General features: G+C 39.8%; 1 protein-coding gene across 1 annotated transcript in view; it reads right to left on the bottom strand.

Annotated features, from left to right (window-relative positions):
• The window catches only part of LOC118844835 (cholesterol 24-hydroxylase), a 63,333-nt gene extending 47,619 nt beyond the window's left edge, over positions 1-15,714 (bottom strand). The window contains exons 1-3 of the mRNA XM_036752828.1: positions 15,529-15,714; positions 13,408-13,488; positions 5,805-5,886 (exon numbers count right to left, since the gene is read on the bottom strand). Of these exons, the coding sequence (XP_036608723.1) occupies positions 5,805-5,886; positions 13,408-13,488; positions 15,529-15,698 (333 nt within the window). The 5' untranslated portion in view covers positions 15,699-15,714. The remainder of the gene's footprint in view (positions 1-5,804; positions 5,887-13,407; positions 13,489-15,528) is intronic.
• Between the last annotated feature and the right edge of the window lie 208 nt (positions 15,715-15,922).

The raw sequence follows: 15,922 nt of genomic DNA, 5'->3' as shown, positions 1-15,922 counted from the left end.
AGGGTTCACCTGCAGTCCCCAAAATAGAGTTCTGTTTTCTAAGGACTGACCTAATTAGGTATGGAGACCTTAGAGGCAGCTAGGTAGAGTGCTGGGCCTAGAGTCAGGTAACCCCGTATGCAAATCTTGCCTCACATAAGTCACTTAACCACCAGTCTGCCTCAGTTTTCTCATCTGCGAAATGGGGATAATAATAGTTCCTGCCTCCCAAGGTTGTTGCGAAGATCAAATGAGATAATATTTGTAAAACACTTTGCAAACCTATCTATATAGCATTGTAGAAATGTTAGCTATTATTACAGTTATTATTAACTTTTTTCATCTTGACTGTCTGCTTCCTGCTTTGTGGCATCTGCAAATTTGAGAAGCGTACCACCCATTCCTTTGTGCGAGTCATTGATAAAAGATACCACCCAGTGTAATAGCAAGCGCAGACCCCAGCAGCACTCCACTGGAGGCCTCCTCCCAATCTGACGTGGAATCATCACTGACTACTGTTGAGGTCTGGTTATTCATCAGGACAGAATACAAATACACCGAGTTGTCTTGGCCAGCATCTTTCCCATGAGAATGACAAAAAACGATCTGTTAAATGCTTTGGAACTGGGTAGCTAAACTGTACACCCACAACATTCTCAGATCTCATAGTTCACTAACCTTGTCAAAAATAGAAATAAGGTTATCATAGCATGACGTTCTTGATGAAAGCCTGCTAGCTAGGTCTTTTCTATCACATCCTTTCCTTCCTACCTCTCCATTAACCATGTTTTTAATCAAGTAATCAATTAACAAGCATTCATTGAGTACCTACTGTACATCAGGCCCAGTTCTGGGTGCTGGATATACACAGACAAAAGTGAAACCGTCCTGCCCTTCAAGGAGTTTATATTCTAATGCTAAAGACGATACGGATGTATTTGAGTTTATGCACAACACACCTGAGGTAACCTTGATGGGGAAGGCAACAGATGCCTGAGGGGGTGAGGAAAGGCCTCCTAGTAGGAGACGGCCCTTGAACCAAGTCTAGGAGGAAGCCAAAGATTTCAAGAAGCAGAATTAAGGAGCAAGGACAGTTCAAGTAAAGGGGATGCCCAGTGCCAAGGCCCAGAGACAAGGCATAAGACTATCATGTGTGAAGAATAGCAGAAAGGCCAGTTTAGTTGGACTATGTAGTGCCTGAGAGTAATGTTTAATAAGTCAAGAAGGAGGAATGGGGCCACTTAAAGAGTTTTAAATGCCAAACAGAGGCCTTTATCTTGGAGGTAATAGGGAACCACTAGAGGTTACTAAGCAGAGGGCTTTGGTAGGTAAATGGAAAGACTTGGGGCAGGAAGACAAAAGGAAGCCATTGCAATATTCCGAGTGAGCAGTGATGAGAGCCCTAACTAGGGTGATGGCTTTGTGAGTGGAAAAAAGGGGATGTCTATGACAGATGCCACGGATGTAGGAACAACAAAATTTGGCACCTGATTGAATATGTGAAGTGAATGAGAGTGAGGATAGTGAGGTTGCAAACCTGGTTGACTGGGAGGATGATGGTGTCCTTATCAAAACTAGGAAAGTTTAGAAGAGGGATGGTTTTAGGTGAGAAGGTAATGAGTTCTCATTTGGACACATTGATTTAAGATACCTCTAAGAAATTCAATCTGAGATGTCCAAAAGGTGGGACAATTGGTACGAAGCTGGATCTTGGGAGAAAGATTAGGGCTAACTATACAGATACAGAAATTTTCTACTTAGAGATGACAATTAAACCATGGAAGCTCATGAGGTCACCAAATAAGAAAGGAGAGAGAGAAAAGAGAGAAGAGGGCCTAGGACAGAGCCTTGAGGGACACTCACAGTAAATGGAAGTGATATGGATGATGATCCAGTGAAGGAGACTTGGTATGGAAGGGTCAGACAAGTGGGAGATCCAAGAGATAGCAGTGTCAGGAAAACCCATGAAGGTGAGAGTATCCAGGAGGAAAGCCTGGCCAGCAGAGTCAAATGCCGCAGAGAGTTCAAAGGGGGTGAGAATTAAGAAAAGGCCATTAGATGTGGCAATTCAGAGATCATTAGTTACTTTGAAGAGAACAGTTTCTGTTGGCTGATGAATTCAGAAGACAGACTGCAGAGGTTTATAAGAGAGTGAGAGAAGAGGAAGTGAAGGCTTAGGTTTAGACAGAGGTTTAAAGGAATTTAGCTACGGGGGGGAAGAGATATAAGATAATAACTAACAAGGATGGAAGGACCAAGGGAGTGTTTGTTAAGGATGGAGGAGACATGCACATTTTTGTAAGCAACAGGGATACTGAAGATTGGGAAAAGAATGTAGGGATGATAGGACAATCTGCTAGAGAAAATTAGAGGGTAGGGGATCCAGGATACATATGGAGGAACTGGCCGTGGCAAAGAGAAGGCCCATTTAGGGTATTGATGAGAAGAAACTTGGAATAGTGGGGAAAGTGCTGAATTTGGAGTCAGAGAGCATGACCTGGTTGAGTCTCATTTGTAAAATGACTGGGTTAGATTAGATGGCCTCGAGGTCCTGTCTATGAACCTCTGAACCTGATTCTAAGTCTTCCTAACTCAGTCTTCCAACACTATTTATTACACCACACTGCCTCTCCTCATCAGTGTAGGTCTCCCAACAAGGCTAGAAGACCACTTATTGGGGGACATTCCAGTTTCATTCACAGGTTAGACTAAATGATCTCTGGGGTGGCTCCTAAATCTGGGACTTCACAATTCTATAATGTCCTTATTTAAACAGCTTTTCATTTAAAGGAATTCAAATGATATATTTTATCTCCTAAAGTTCGGGTTTTGTTGGAGAGTTTTTGGCACCGGATCATGATCTATTCTTCAAAAGTCATAAAGTCAGAATCAATGTTTAGAAGAAATACAGTTTGTTGCTTTTCAACTGTTTTAGCTGTGTCTGCCTCTTTGTGACCCCAATTGGGATTTTCTTGGCAAAGATACTGGACTGGTTTGTCATTTCCTTCTCCAGTTCATTTTATAGATGAGGAAACCAAGGCAAACGGGGTTAAGTGACTTGCTCAAGGTCTGACAGCTAGTGTCTGAGGCTGGATTTGAACTCAGGTCTTCCTGGATCCAGGAGTGGCACTCTATCCACTGAGCCACCCAAATGACCCTAAAAGTCATTTTTCAGTCTTGTCCTACTCTTCATGACCCTATTTGGGGTTTTCTTGGCAAAGACACTGGAGTGGTTGGCCATCTCCTTCTCTAGCTCATTTTACAGATGAGGAAAGTGAGGCAAACAGGGTTAGATGAGTTGCCCAGGATCACACAGCTAGCTAGCAGGTGTCTGAGGCTAGATTTGAACTTGAGAAGATATCTTTGTGACTCCAGCCCCATCGCTCTATTCACGGAGCTGCCTAGCTGCCCTTGAGTAACTGGTATAATAATCATACAAATGTGTGTGCCTGTGCGTGTGTGTACGTGTATACGTGTAAAAACAAGTGACAACCTCTTCCAGTACCTTATCAGGACATGAAGAAAACTCTGGATTCTCGAAGTTTAAGCCAACAGAGCACAGTCTTTGGCAGGTCCTACACCAAGCCAGAAAGGCTTTGATTAGAGTTCTGGCAATGAAACATATGTGTCTCATCCAAGGACTAGACTAGTCAGGTGAGGAAAAGCTCATCCCCCGAAGCCTGGCTATTAGGTGCTAATTTTTTTCAGTCATAGAATCTGACTCAGGCATAGAACAACTGACATTTGCATTGATAGAAAGGGCCTAGAGATATTATTCACTTAGATTTCAGCAAGGTGCTTGATGCTCTCATCCTCTTCCTGTAGAAAAGATGGGGATATGTAGGTTAGATCAGCGCTCCTTAAGCTGTGGGTCAAGACCCCATATGGGGTCACAAAAAAATTGGGAACAATAAAAGGTCTCTGAATGTGCAATGACCAAAAATTAATTCAAAATCAAACTCATAATGAATCCAAGGTGCTTCTGGCAGTGCTTGCCTGTGTTGCATCACACAATTTCATTGCAATTTTGGTTCTGAACACAAAGCGTGCGCACTTTCCACTGCCTGTGCCCTCAGGCCGCAACACCAAGGAACACTGCTGAAACTAGACACTAAAAGGGGTTAGGAGTAAAAAAAGTTTAAGAAGCCCTGGGCTAGACAATAGCAAAGTTAAATGGATTCAGAACGGGCTGAAAGGCCAGATCCAAAGAGCAGCCATTCAACAACACCTTAGAATATGGTCCCCAGTGGTATGCCCTAGAGACCTGTCCTTGGTCCTGGTTCTGTGACATTTTTATCACTAATTTGGGTAAAGATACTAATAGTATGATAATGAAAATTGCTGATGACACAAAGTTTGAAGGGATAGTTAATACAACGGATGGCAAAATAGAGATCTCAAAATATTTTGCCAGACTAGAAGGTTAAGCCAAATCCAATAAGATAAAAGTGAATGGGGATAAATGTCAAGTTTTACACTTGGTTATAAAAAAAAATCAACCTCTCAAGCTAAAAGAACTAAAGCAAACTTAGACATCATTTAGAAAGCCACAGCATGCAACACTAGAGAAGTAGTGAGGGTCTTATGATCTGTCTTGGTCAGACAACATTTGGAATGTTGGGTTTAGTTCTGAGTGCTCTATTTTAGAAGGGCAAGCTGGATAGATCAAGCCACAGGACAAGGAACTAGGGAAGTAGGGTGGAATGGGCCCTGGCTCTTTGAGTCAGAGGACTTGGGTTCAAATCCTGTCTCTGGTACTTATGACCTGTGTGAGTTTGGACAAGCCACTTAATCTCCCTTGGTCTCAGTTTTCTTATCTGTAAACGAGGGGGTTAATCTGGATGGCTTTGGAGGTCCCTTCGAATTCTACATCCATGATGGTGTATTTGGCTTGAAAAAGACAAGATTTGGGGGAGGGGCATAATAGCTTCAATATTTGAAAGGCTATTATGTGGGAAAGGGTTTAAATTTGTTTCACTTGGTGAACAACAAGGTATGTAAGTTGCAGGGAGGCAAATTTAGGCTTGTTATCAGTAAAATGTCCTAAAAATTAAAGCTATCTCTACGCGGAATAGGGAGGTGGGGCAGCTAGGTACTACAGTAGATAGAGTGCTGGGCCTAAAGTCAGGAAGACTACTCTTCCTCAATTCAAATCCAGCCTCAGACACTTACTAGGTGTGTGTGACCCTGGGCAAGTCATTTAACATTCCTTGCCTCAGTTTCCTCATTTGTAAAATGGAGAAGGAAATGGCAAACTGCTCCAGTATCTTTGCCAAGAAAACTCCAAATGGGGTCATGGAACATCAGACATGACTAAAATGAGTGAATGACAGCATGTACAAAAGGCTGCTTCAAGAACTAGGGAATGCCCTCTCATCGATGGTCATCAAGCAAAAACTGAATGACCACTTGTCAGGTAGGCAATAGAAAAGTAGAGGTTGTTTAAGTAGAGGTTGAAACAGATTGCTTCTGAGGTCTCTTCCAATTCAGATTCTGTTATTCAGCGAGTGGCTACCAGAATGAAATCACAGCTTTTTTGAAGAATTGAAGTACACACACACACATACACACACACACACACACTCTCACAAGATCAAAGGCACTAGAACAAAAAGGGATCTTGGATATAATCTATTCCAACCAGTCTTTCCCCCTTGTTTTACACATAAGGAAACAGAGAACCAAGGGAGTCAGAAAACTCACCTACGGTCATACAGATACAAATAACTGGCAAGGTTGAGATTTGAACTCAGATCTTCTGACTCCAAATCCAGTACCCTGTCCATTATTACTTAATTGGTGGAAGACGGATTCAATTTAAATACCTTGACTAATTCAGGACTTGTAATAATCACTGAGGCTCGGTGAAGGACATTTATACGTACAATCGGTCCATATTCTTTGGCCCTGTGTAGTAAAATGAGAGAGAAAAAGGTTATGTTCAAAAAGAATTCACTCCCTGTGAAACAGTTCAGCAGACGCCATTTCAAAATGTTTTCCAGAAACAGAAAGTTTCTAAACGTTATGTTTCCTTTGACATGACAATACTATCAGACCTCATAAGCCATGCTCCAGTCTCTTAGTCATAATTTAATGCTTTGACAAATCCTTATTAAGTACCTACTAAGTCCAGAATGTTATATAAAAGTCCTTTTTCCAAAGTTTTATCATGCCCTGGGGGTACAATACTTAATCACATTGAAGCACAGAAAGCTTGGATAGAGCACAGGGCCTGAAGTCAGGAAGACTCATCTTCCTGGGTTCAAATCAGGCCTCAAGACACTTACTAACTGTGTGATCCTGGGCAAGTCACTTAACCCTGTTTGCCTCAGTTTCCTCATCTAGCCTAGGAAACGGCAAATTGCTACAGTAACTTTGCCATGAAAACCCCAAATGGGGTCATGAAGAGTCAGGTATGACTGAAAAATACTGAATGACAACAATGTATAATCCAGCAAGAAACAAACATATTAAACTCCTATATGCCTGGCACTGTGCAGACCAAGGCAAAATGAAAAAATTCCTAAGTCTTCACGGAGCTTATATTCTATCCAGGAAAGCAACATATACATATAAGTACATACAAAATACACACAAGGTAAATGGGAAGAAGACAAGGCCGGGGTGGGGGTGGAGCAGAATCAGGACAAGGTTGTACTTGAGCTGAGCCTTGCAGAAGCTAGGGATTCTAGGAGGCAGAGGACACAACAAAGGAGATTTCAGGCTTAAGGGACAGCCTGTATCATGGGGTCCTACTGAGCTTGAGAGGCTTCAAAGTACAGAGCCAGGGGCAGAAGAGAGCATGTCTATAATCTAAGAACCAGATTAAATGGAGAGAGACTCAATAACAGAACTCTGGCTGTCACGTGGTGAATTTTTTGGCTATGGCAACTCACGATGATCATCAACTAAGAAACAGAGGCTGCAATCTGCTTCAATGGATAGAATGTATCCATCAAAGAAAGCACAGTTTCTTTGCAATACCAAATTAATTGATGTCTAATGTATCTGACAGAAATTTTTTTGAAAGCCTGAAACAAATCTTGTCACAAAATCCCATTTAAAATGCCTCAGTAAGTAAAATTTCTAAATCCAAAGTGATGAAATCAGAATAGTATATTTAGAAGCAGAAGAGCTCTTCATAGTGATCTAATCCAACCTCTTTGTTTTGTAATTAGGAAAGTTGAAGCCTGAAGATGTTAAGTTATATAGGTAGTAAGTGGTAGAGTCAGCACCTGAACCCAGGTCCTTGGACTTCAAATACAGCCTTTTTTCCTCTGTACCACAGGACTTCACAGTCATGTTCTTTCTATTGCCTCCCTCCAGGAAGGACTTCTGTGGAGGTAGTACTGTATAGAATAGTCCTTGTCTGTCAGTTGCTATACTCAATATTTTACTGTACTGATCCAAGACACCCCCACATATGAGATACTAAATAAAAGGTCCTCAGTGAATGTTAACCTCTTCACTATACATAAAGCACACTTTAGGGTCAGAAATCTCAAGAGTTCAATCAGAAGTCCACCAACAAAGTCTGTGACCTTTGTCTTTTCAATCTCTCATAACTGCTATCTCTCACAATCTCTGTGGAGAAGAGTTTCTCAGAGTTTAATTAAAAACATGAAGAACATGTGCTTATCTTTTTATTTTATTTTATTTTCAATTTTATATATAAAAACATTTTAAATATTCATTTTTAAAAATTTTGAGTTCCAAATTCTCTCTATCCCTCCTTCCTTCCCCTTTCCCTCCACCTTTGAGAAGGCAAACAATTTGATACAGATCATACGTGTGAAGTCATGCAAAGCATATTTCCATATTGACCATACCATATGCTTATCTTTATGTGAAAAAAAGCCATTCAGCCTTGGCGTGAACTAGATTCTAACATTCTCTCCCTTCTTTACCACCCTCAACAAATTATAATGCTCAAAAGTCCCTAAATGCAGATCTGCAGGTTAAGGGGACAGTTAACATCTTGCTTGCTTCCTCACCAATCATTACCCTTGGTGAAAATTACAGAGGAAAATGTAGACTTGAGGTTATGAAAAACTTCCTAACAATTAGAACTATGCCAAGGCAGAATTGGTGGCTTTAGAAGGAAATGGGCTCCCTCCCACTGGAGGTTGGCAAACAAAGACTAGGGGGCAATGAGGGAGATTGACAGATGGTTGTTGAGTCATTTCAGTCCTATCTGACTTTTTGTGACTCCATTTGGGATTTTCTTACCAACAACACTAAAGTGGTTTGCCCTTTCCTTCTCCAGTTCATTTTATAGATGAGGAACAAGTATTCTTAGTCAAATAAGGTTCAACTAATTGGCCTTTGAGATTCCTTCTAAGATTAAGATGTTGTGATTCTATTTAAAGATATATATAAGAAAAGCTGAAAAAAATCAATATTTGGCCCAGGAAGGATGGCGACATTGAAAATCATAAAGGAGTCCAGTTCGACAATACATATCCCAGCAAAGATCTAAAAAGTGCACCCAGTCAAACAATACAATGATCAAGAAATCCAAATAGAAGCAATAGTAAGCTCTATCATCCATACCAGACTACACAAAAAGAGAGTGAGAAGCTGTCAAGCACTAGGAAAGGGGGGCCACCAGTGAAGCTGGTACATGCTTAGGCATACAGGAAGAAAGCCTGCTGACACTTAAGGCTCACTCCAAGAGAAGCTGAAGCCTGTGGCATTGTTCCAGGGGAACTGGGAGGGTGGAAAGAGGAAGAAAGCCCAGATACAGTTGTCATGGAAGTTCAGGGGGATGGAGGTCTAAAACCCATAGCTCTCTGCCATTGCATATGGGACTAAGAATCAGTAGTGCTCTGATCAGGAAGCCCCAGAGAGGCCCAAAATCCACACAGCCTCCACTGGGGATACCCCAGAGGGGCATCAACCTGCCAGTGGCTCTGGTAAAATTCAGTAATAGGAGCCCAGAAAATTGAGATAAGGAACAAAAGACTGTCTCATCCAAGACTGCAGGAGGAAGGTATATCCTGGTACCAAGCCCCAAATTAGGAGCTGAGACTAGAGATATGAGTAAGCAGAAGACACTGAATACTATGAAGAAATATTATGGATAAAGAAGCACTCTAAAGGCAGAATGAGAAAAGAATAATCACAAAAAGTAGAAGCAGAGCCTAGAGAGGAAAAAATATATCTTGAGCACAAGGACTATAAGAACACTTGGAAAAAATGAAAAGAGAGAAAAAAGAGCTCTAAAGGAAAACTGGAAGAAGTAAAAATATAGAACAAAAGTCAGAAAACTTTACATAAATGGATTCCCTGAAAGTTAAAATGGAGCAGACAAAATGCAAAGAACCCAGAATATTACAAGAGATATTAGAACAAAATCAAAAGATTATAAAATTGATAGTGATCTCCTTAAGGGAAAGGATTATCTTTTGTCTCTTTTTGTATCCCTAGTGTTTAGCACAGTGTCTGTCACAGAGTAGGCACTTAATAAATGTTTGTTGACTGAGAGACTAAAAATAGGAGAAAATATATTGTCAAACATCTTATGTTACATGTTGTCAAAAATAATTGACTTGAACTACAGGAACCATCATATTTTCAAGAAAAAAATTCTGAATATTACAAGATATTATAAATGAAAACTTCCCAGATCTATTAGAATCAAAGAACAAAGTAAAAATAGAAAGAATACACTAATCACCTCAAAAAAAAGGAAGGAAGGAAGGAAGGAAGGAAGGAAGGAAGGAAGGAAGGAAGGAAGGGAGGCAGGCTTCAAATGGATTTTGTAGTGAGAATCTTAGCTTGAGATTCTTGTCATTGTTCAGTTATGTACAATTTTCCATGACCCCATTCGGAGTTTTCTTGGCAATGATACTGGAGTGGTTTGCCCTTTCCTTCTCCAGCTCATTTTATAGATGAGGAACTGAGGCAAAAAGGGTGAAGTGACTTGCCCAGGGTCACACAGCTAGTTAAGTGTCTGAAGTTGGATTTGAACTTAGGAAGATGAGTCTCCCTGATTTCAGACCTGGCGCTCTATCCACTGTGCCACCTAGCTGCCCTCTCATCTTGACACAAAATTTTAATGGGCATAAATTTATAATGGATCCAATCAATACAGTTTCGTGATTTTTCTCCAGCTCCATTCATCAATATGTGAATAGGGTAGAAGGTAAGAGTAATTCAAGGTTGAAACTGGCAAGACATAATATGAAATAGGATAAGGGGCAAAGGACCGTGTGAGGGATAATAATAAAGGGTTGTCACACAGGGTTGAAGGCTAATCTAGGAAAGAAGTGAGGTTTGATGGCATTCGAGGCTATAGTGAGGATGGAGACTAGTGTTAGGAGTCTTAAGGCCAAAGGAACACCACAGAATGTTAAAACTATAATCAGATAAAGGGATTTCAGAATTCATGAACTTGGAAGTGGAGCCCTTGGGGATGAGAGCAAGATCAAGGATACGGCCAGTGTTACATGTAGCTCAGGTGGCTTTGAAGAACAGGTCATGGGAATCGAGTAGAATGAAAAATTGAGAAGCTAAGGTATTTGAAGAGGTGTCAATATACAGCTAGTAATGCAGTGGTTAGAGTGCCAAGCCTCAAGTCAGGAAGATCTAAATTCAAATCCAACCGCAGACACTTACTAGATGTGTGACCCTGGGCAAGTCACTTAATCCAGTTTGCCTCAGTTTCCTCATCTGTAAAGTGAATTGGAGAAGGAAATGGCAAAAGCACTCCAGTTTCTCTGCCAAGAAAACCCCAAATGGAGTCACAACGAGTTGTACACGACTAAGCAAGAATAACAACAATCAATATACAAGAAGTCCCAAAAGTCTTAGTCCAGTTTTAAGCTTTAATAGCTTAAAATACTACTAAAGCTAAAACTTCACTCAGACTTTTGGGATACTTTTGAACACCCGGTTTACGTTGGAATCCCCTCGTATGAAGGCAGGAGATGGGGAGGAAAGATTGTGCTCCAGGCACTGAATTCAATGAGGAAGGAGAGTGTTCTTAGAGGCTGGTAGATAATAGTTGCTAGAATCTTGATTGGGTGATAAATTTGGATTGAATACACCTCAAAATGACAGTATAGGGAGAGCCTGGAAGTGGCAATTGGAAGCAAGGAATATCCTAATTCACCCACCATGACCAGTCAGGTGGGCGGGAGTGGGGGGGTGGGGTTCAGAATCATTGGCCAGGGGAGAGTCTGATGGGCATGGGAATATTCTAACCATTGAGGAAAGAGTGGAGGCATTAATGGCTAGAAAGAGGTTATTTGAAGGAGGAAGAGTGATTAAGGCTCTTCAAGGCCCTCCCTCAAAGTCCAACATCAAAGCAGATGGTGATGTTCAGTCTTGTCATGCCCAGGAGGGCAGACTCACAGCAGGCAGGTACAAGCAAAGGCACAGCCTGAAGAGTATAGACAAGATGCAGGAGCTAGATATTTCAGGTGGATCTGATCAAAGGAAGGCCTCCAGAGCACTGGAGAAAGCCCTGGGGTGAAGAGAGACACCAGAGGCAGGTGGTTTTCTGGTTTCACTGACAGTGAGAATGTTAATATAGATGAATTCAATTACTTCTAATAGGTCATTAGATTAAAAAACTCAAATTAAGAATACTAATAGTTAGGAAAATAGTATGGCAGAAAGTAGGCATAAATCAACATCTTACACTGTATGCCAAGATAAACTCGAAATGGGTACATGATTTAGAAGTAAAGGGTGAGACTATAAGCAAATTAGGAGATCAAGGAATAGTTTACCTATCAGATCTATGGAGAATGGAAGAAATTATTACCAAAGAGATAGAGAATATTATGAAATTCGAAATGGCAATTTTGATCACATTAAATTAAAAAGATTTTGCAAAAACAAAGCCAATGCAATCAAGATTAGAAGGGAAGCAGAAAGCGAAGAAACAATTTTTACACAGGGTATCTTTGCTAAAAGTCTCATTTCTAAAATACATAGAGAACTTAGTCAAATTTATGAGAATACAAGTCATTCCCCAATTGATAAATGGTCAAAGGATATGAACAGGCAGTTATCAGATAAAGAAATTAAAGCTATTAATAGTTATTATAATTAATTATTAATTATAGTTATATAAATAGTTATATAAAAATGTTCTAAATCACTATTGATTAGAGAAATACAAATTAAAACTACTCTGAGGTACCACATAACACCTATCAGATTAGTTAACATGACAAAATAGGAAAAAGATAAATGTTGGAGAAGATGCAGGAAAATTGGAACACTAATGCATTGTTGGTGACGTTGTGAATTGATCCAGCCATTCTGGAGAGCAAGTTGGAACCAGGCCCAAAGGGCTATAAAACTGTGCATGCCCTTTGACTCAGCAATACCCCTGTATCCCAAAGAGATCATAAAAGTGGGAAAAAGACCCACATATACAAAAATATTTATAGCAGTTCTTTTTGTAGTGGCAAAGAACTGGAAATTGAAGGGATGCCCATCAATTGGGGAATGGCCGAACAAGTTGTGGTATATGAATGTAATGGAATACTATTGTGCTATAAGAAATGATGAGTAGGTGGATTTCAAAAATACATGGAAAGACTTATATGAACTGATGCTGAGTGAAGTGAGAAGAACCAGGAGAACATTGTACACAGTAACATGACAGGATAACCAACTTTGATAGACTTAACTCTTCTCAGTAATACAAGGATCTAAGACAATTCCAAAAGACTTATGGAAAGTGCTATCCACACCCAGAGAAAGAACTATGGAGTCTGAATGCAGAGCAAATGATACTATTTTCTCTCTTTTTTGTTTCTTCTTTTCTCATGGTTTTCCCCTTTGGTTCTAATTCCTTTTTACAATATGACCAACGTGGAAATATGTTTAATATGATTATACATGTACAGATTACATGCCATCTTGGAGAGGCAAGAATGGAGGGGGTGGCAAAAGTTTAGAACTTCTTATAGAAGTTAATGTTGAAAACTAAAAACAAATAAATAAAATTTTTAAAAGAATATTTGAATCAACTTATAACTTAATAAAAAAAGAATACCAACCATTAAATTAATGTCTATAGACATCCTAAGAACCATTAGAGTCTTGGTATTCTCTCCCACTACTCTTGATATGACCATTAATAATGACACCAAAATCTACAGGAGCAGTTTTGCATTTTTACATTTTGTGGGTCTTCTTTGGCCCCCCAAATATATCACCTTTGGTGATGATCTCCACAAGTTGACTTGGACAGAAGGCAATGACTATTGTCAGGCCCTCATGTAAAGACCTTCCCTGAACCAGCCAGAATTTTTTCTTCATTGTCATAGTCTTAGACAACACATGTTCAACACTGTACCAATAAGAGCCATCCAAAGAGAGCTTATGTGGAAATATTTAAATGAAATAGAATTATTTAAACACACATACATACACACACACTACACCACATACACTAGAACTCACCATTCCAAAAATACATCCTGTCGAATTTTACCACTGTCCTTTGCTTGTCTCGTGAGGTAAGACAAATGTCCAAATAAGAAACTGAAAAAAAAATCAGAGTTGACTAGAAATTGGAGTCAGAGATATGGAGAAAATGTCCATTTATTTGCCCTAGTAATTTTTATCCACAACCTTCACATGTAGGTGGCATTTGATGGTTTAATTCCACCAATAAATCATAAGTTATATATACCATGCTCAAATAAAATAGATCTAATGTTTTAACATATTTAGGAAAATATTCATTTAATTTATTCAGTGTACAATATATAAACAAGTGCAATTAAGTATAAACTGTGGGCTCCATTTGATACATTAGAGTGATGTATCTATAAAATTGTGTTAAAGAATTAAATATAATCATAACAACTCACATTTCTATACTCTGCCTCACAAAATTAAAATATACCAAGATATATACAGAACTGATTCAAATATACGAGAACAAGAGCCATTCCCCAAAAGAGAAGTGGTCAACTACATAAACAGTTTTGAAAGGAAGAAATCCAAGCTACAAATAACCACATGAAAAATTCTACAAAACACTAATAATTTAAAAAAATGAAAAGCGAAGGAACTTTGAGGACCTACCTCACACACCGCCAAAGATGGCAAAGATGACAATAGAGGGAAATGATGAGTTTGGAAGAGTTGCAGTAAAATGGACATGATACACTGCTTGGCAGAGCTGTGAATTGGTCAAGCCATTTTGGAAAGCAATTTGGACCTAGGCCCCAAAAGTCACTAAACTGCCTATCTTTTGGCCCAATTATATCACTACTAGGCTCATGCCACAATGAGATCAAAAAAAGCAGCTCTTTTCATGATAGAAAAAAATGGAAATTAAGGGGGTACTCATCTATTAGGGAATGACTAAACAAATTATGGTATGTGAATATTATTGTGCCAAGAAACGATGAAATGGACAGCTTCAGAGAAGACTGGGAAGACCTCTGTAAACTGGCAAAGTGACCAAAACCAGAATTTCTATAGTAACACTATAAAGAAAAACAACTTTGAAATGCTTTAGGACTCTGATCAATGCAATGACAAAAAAAAAAAAAAAAAAAAAACAAACAAACATTCAGAGGACCCAAGATCTGACCAGGGACCTCCTGACAGAGGGATGATAATGGACTCAAAATGAAGAATACTACATGTATTTGAGGACATAGCTAATGAGGGAAATTAGTTTGACTGACTATGCATGTTTGTTATGAGGGTTTTCTTTTTTTCTTTTTTGTTTGTTTAAATGAGGAAGGGGAGTAGTGGGAAAGAGAAAAGAAACGTTCGTTAACTGAAAAAAATAACTGAAAATAATAAATAATAATAATAATATTATAATATTAGAAATAATAATATAAATAAATAATATAAATAATAATAAATAATATAAATAAATAATATGATGTAATATAATATAATAAATAATAATACAATATAATACAAATAAATATAAATAAATAATATAATATAATAATAAATATAATAATAAATAATAACTGAAAAAAAATAATAAAATTAGATTTAAAGTTCAAAAAGAATTAAACTATATCAAAATTATTGCTCTAAATAATTTATACACTATTGTAAACACTTCTCCACTCTCTGGGTTTCAATTTACTACTTTGTGAAATTCTGTGGGTGGGAAGAATTCCAAAAGGGCATCCCAGGTTCTTCTTAACCAAGGGTGCAGGCTCTCTCATTGGTTGTTAAATTTTGAGTGTGAAAATCAGAATTTGGTCGATTCTTTTGTTGATTGTCTAGGCTTCACGCAAATGTTAATAATGCGGATTAGATTTAAAAGTGTGTGTGTGTATACTTTCCCACGTCCAAGAGCCCGGCGGTTCACCATTCACAGCATAGCCCTATAGTGTTCTATAAACATTGCTTGAGCTCAGTGGTGCAGTAGAAGGGTCACGGGATGGAGTCTTCACCAGCCCGGAGGTTAATTAATAATGATGATAATAACAGATGATGTTTACAAAGCGCTTCCAAGGTTTGCTCCCAACACCCCTGCTCTTTACCCCAGGCTACCCCTGGGCCTCCTCCCCCGCCCCCAGCCCCGGCCCCCGCCCTCACCTGGCTCTGGGCGGCCCAGGGATGTGGTCATAGCGCAGATGGACGTAGTGGACGTAGGCGCAGTAGAAACCGAAAGCAAGCAGGGGCCCGGAGAGCAAGAGGAAGAGGCAGGACTCCCACAGATCGCCAGCCAGCAGCTCCATTTCGGTGCCCTTTGACAAGTGAGTCATAGCGGGGCGGGCGATGCTCGTGTGACCCCTGCCATCGGCGCTTGCACCTCCCAGTCCCCGCCCCAGTCCCCACCTCCGGCCTCCAGCCTTCCCCCCCACCCCCATCCTCCCGGACCTCGCTCTGTCTCGTCTGCTTTTCCACTCTGCCCCTTTCCCTCCACCGCACCCCCTTTTCTCCCGCATCCTGCCTGGAAGCAGCCCCTTCTAGCTCCCTGTCCAGTCTT

The sequence above is a fragment of the Trichosurus vulpecula genome, chromosome 3 (assembly GCF_011100635.1).
Source record: "Trichosurus vulpecula isolate mTriVul1 chromosome 3, mTriVul1.pri, whole genome shotgun sequence".
In the NCBI taxonomy this organism is placed as follows: Eukaryota; Metazoa; Chordata; class Mammalia; order Diprotodontia; family Phalangeridae; genus Trichosurus; species Trichosurus vulpecula.
Note: the sequence above shows the minus strand (reverse complement) of the source record. Positions and strands in the feature narration are given on the sequence as shown.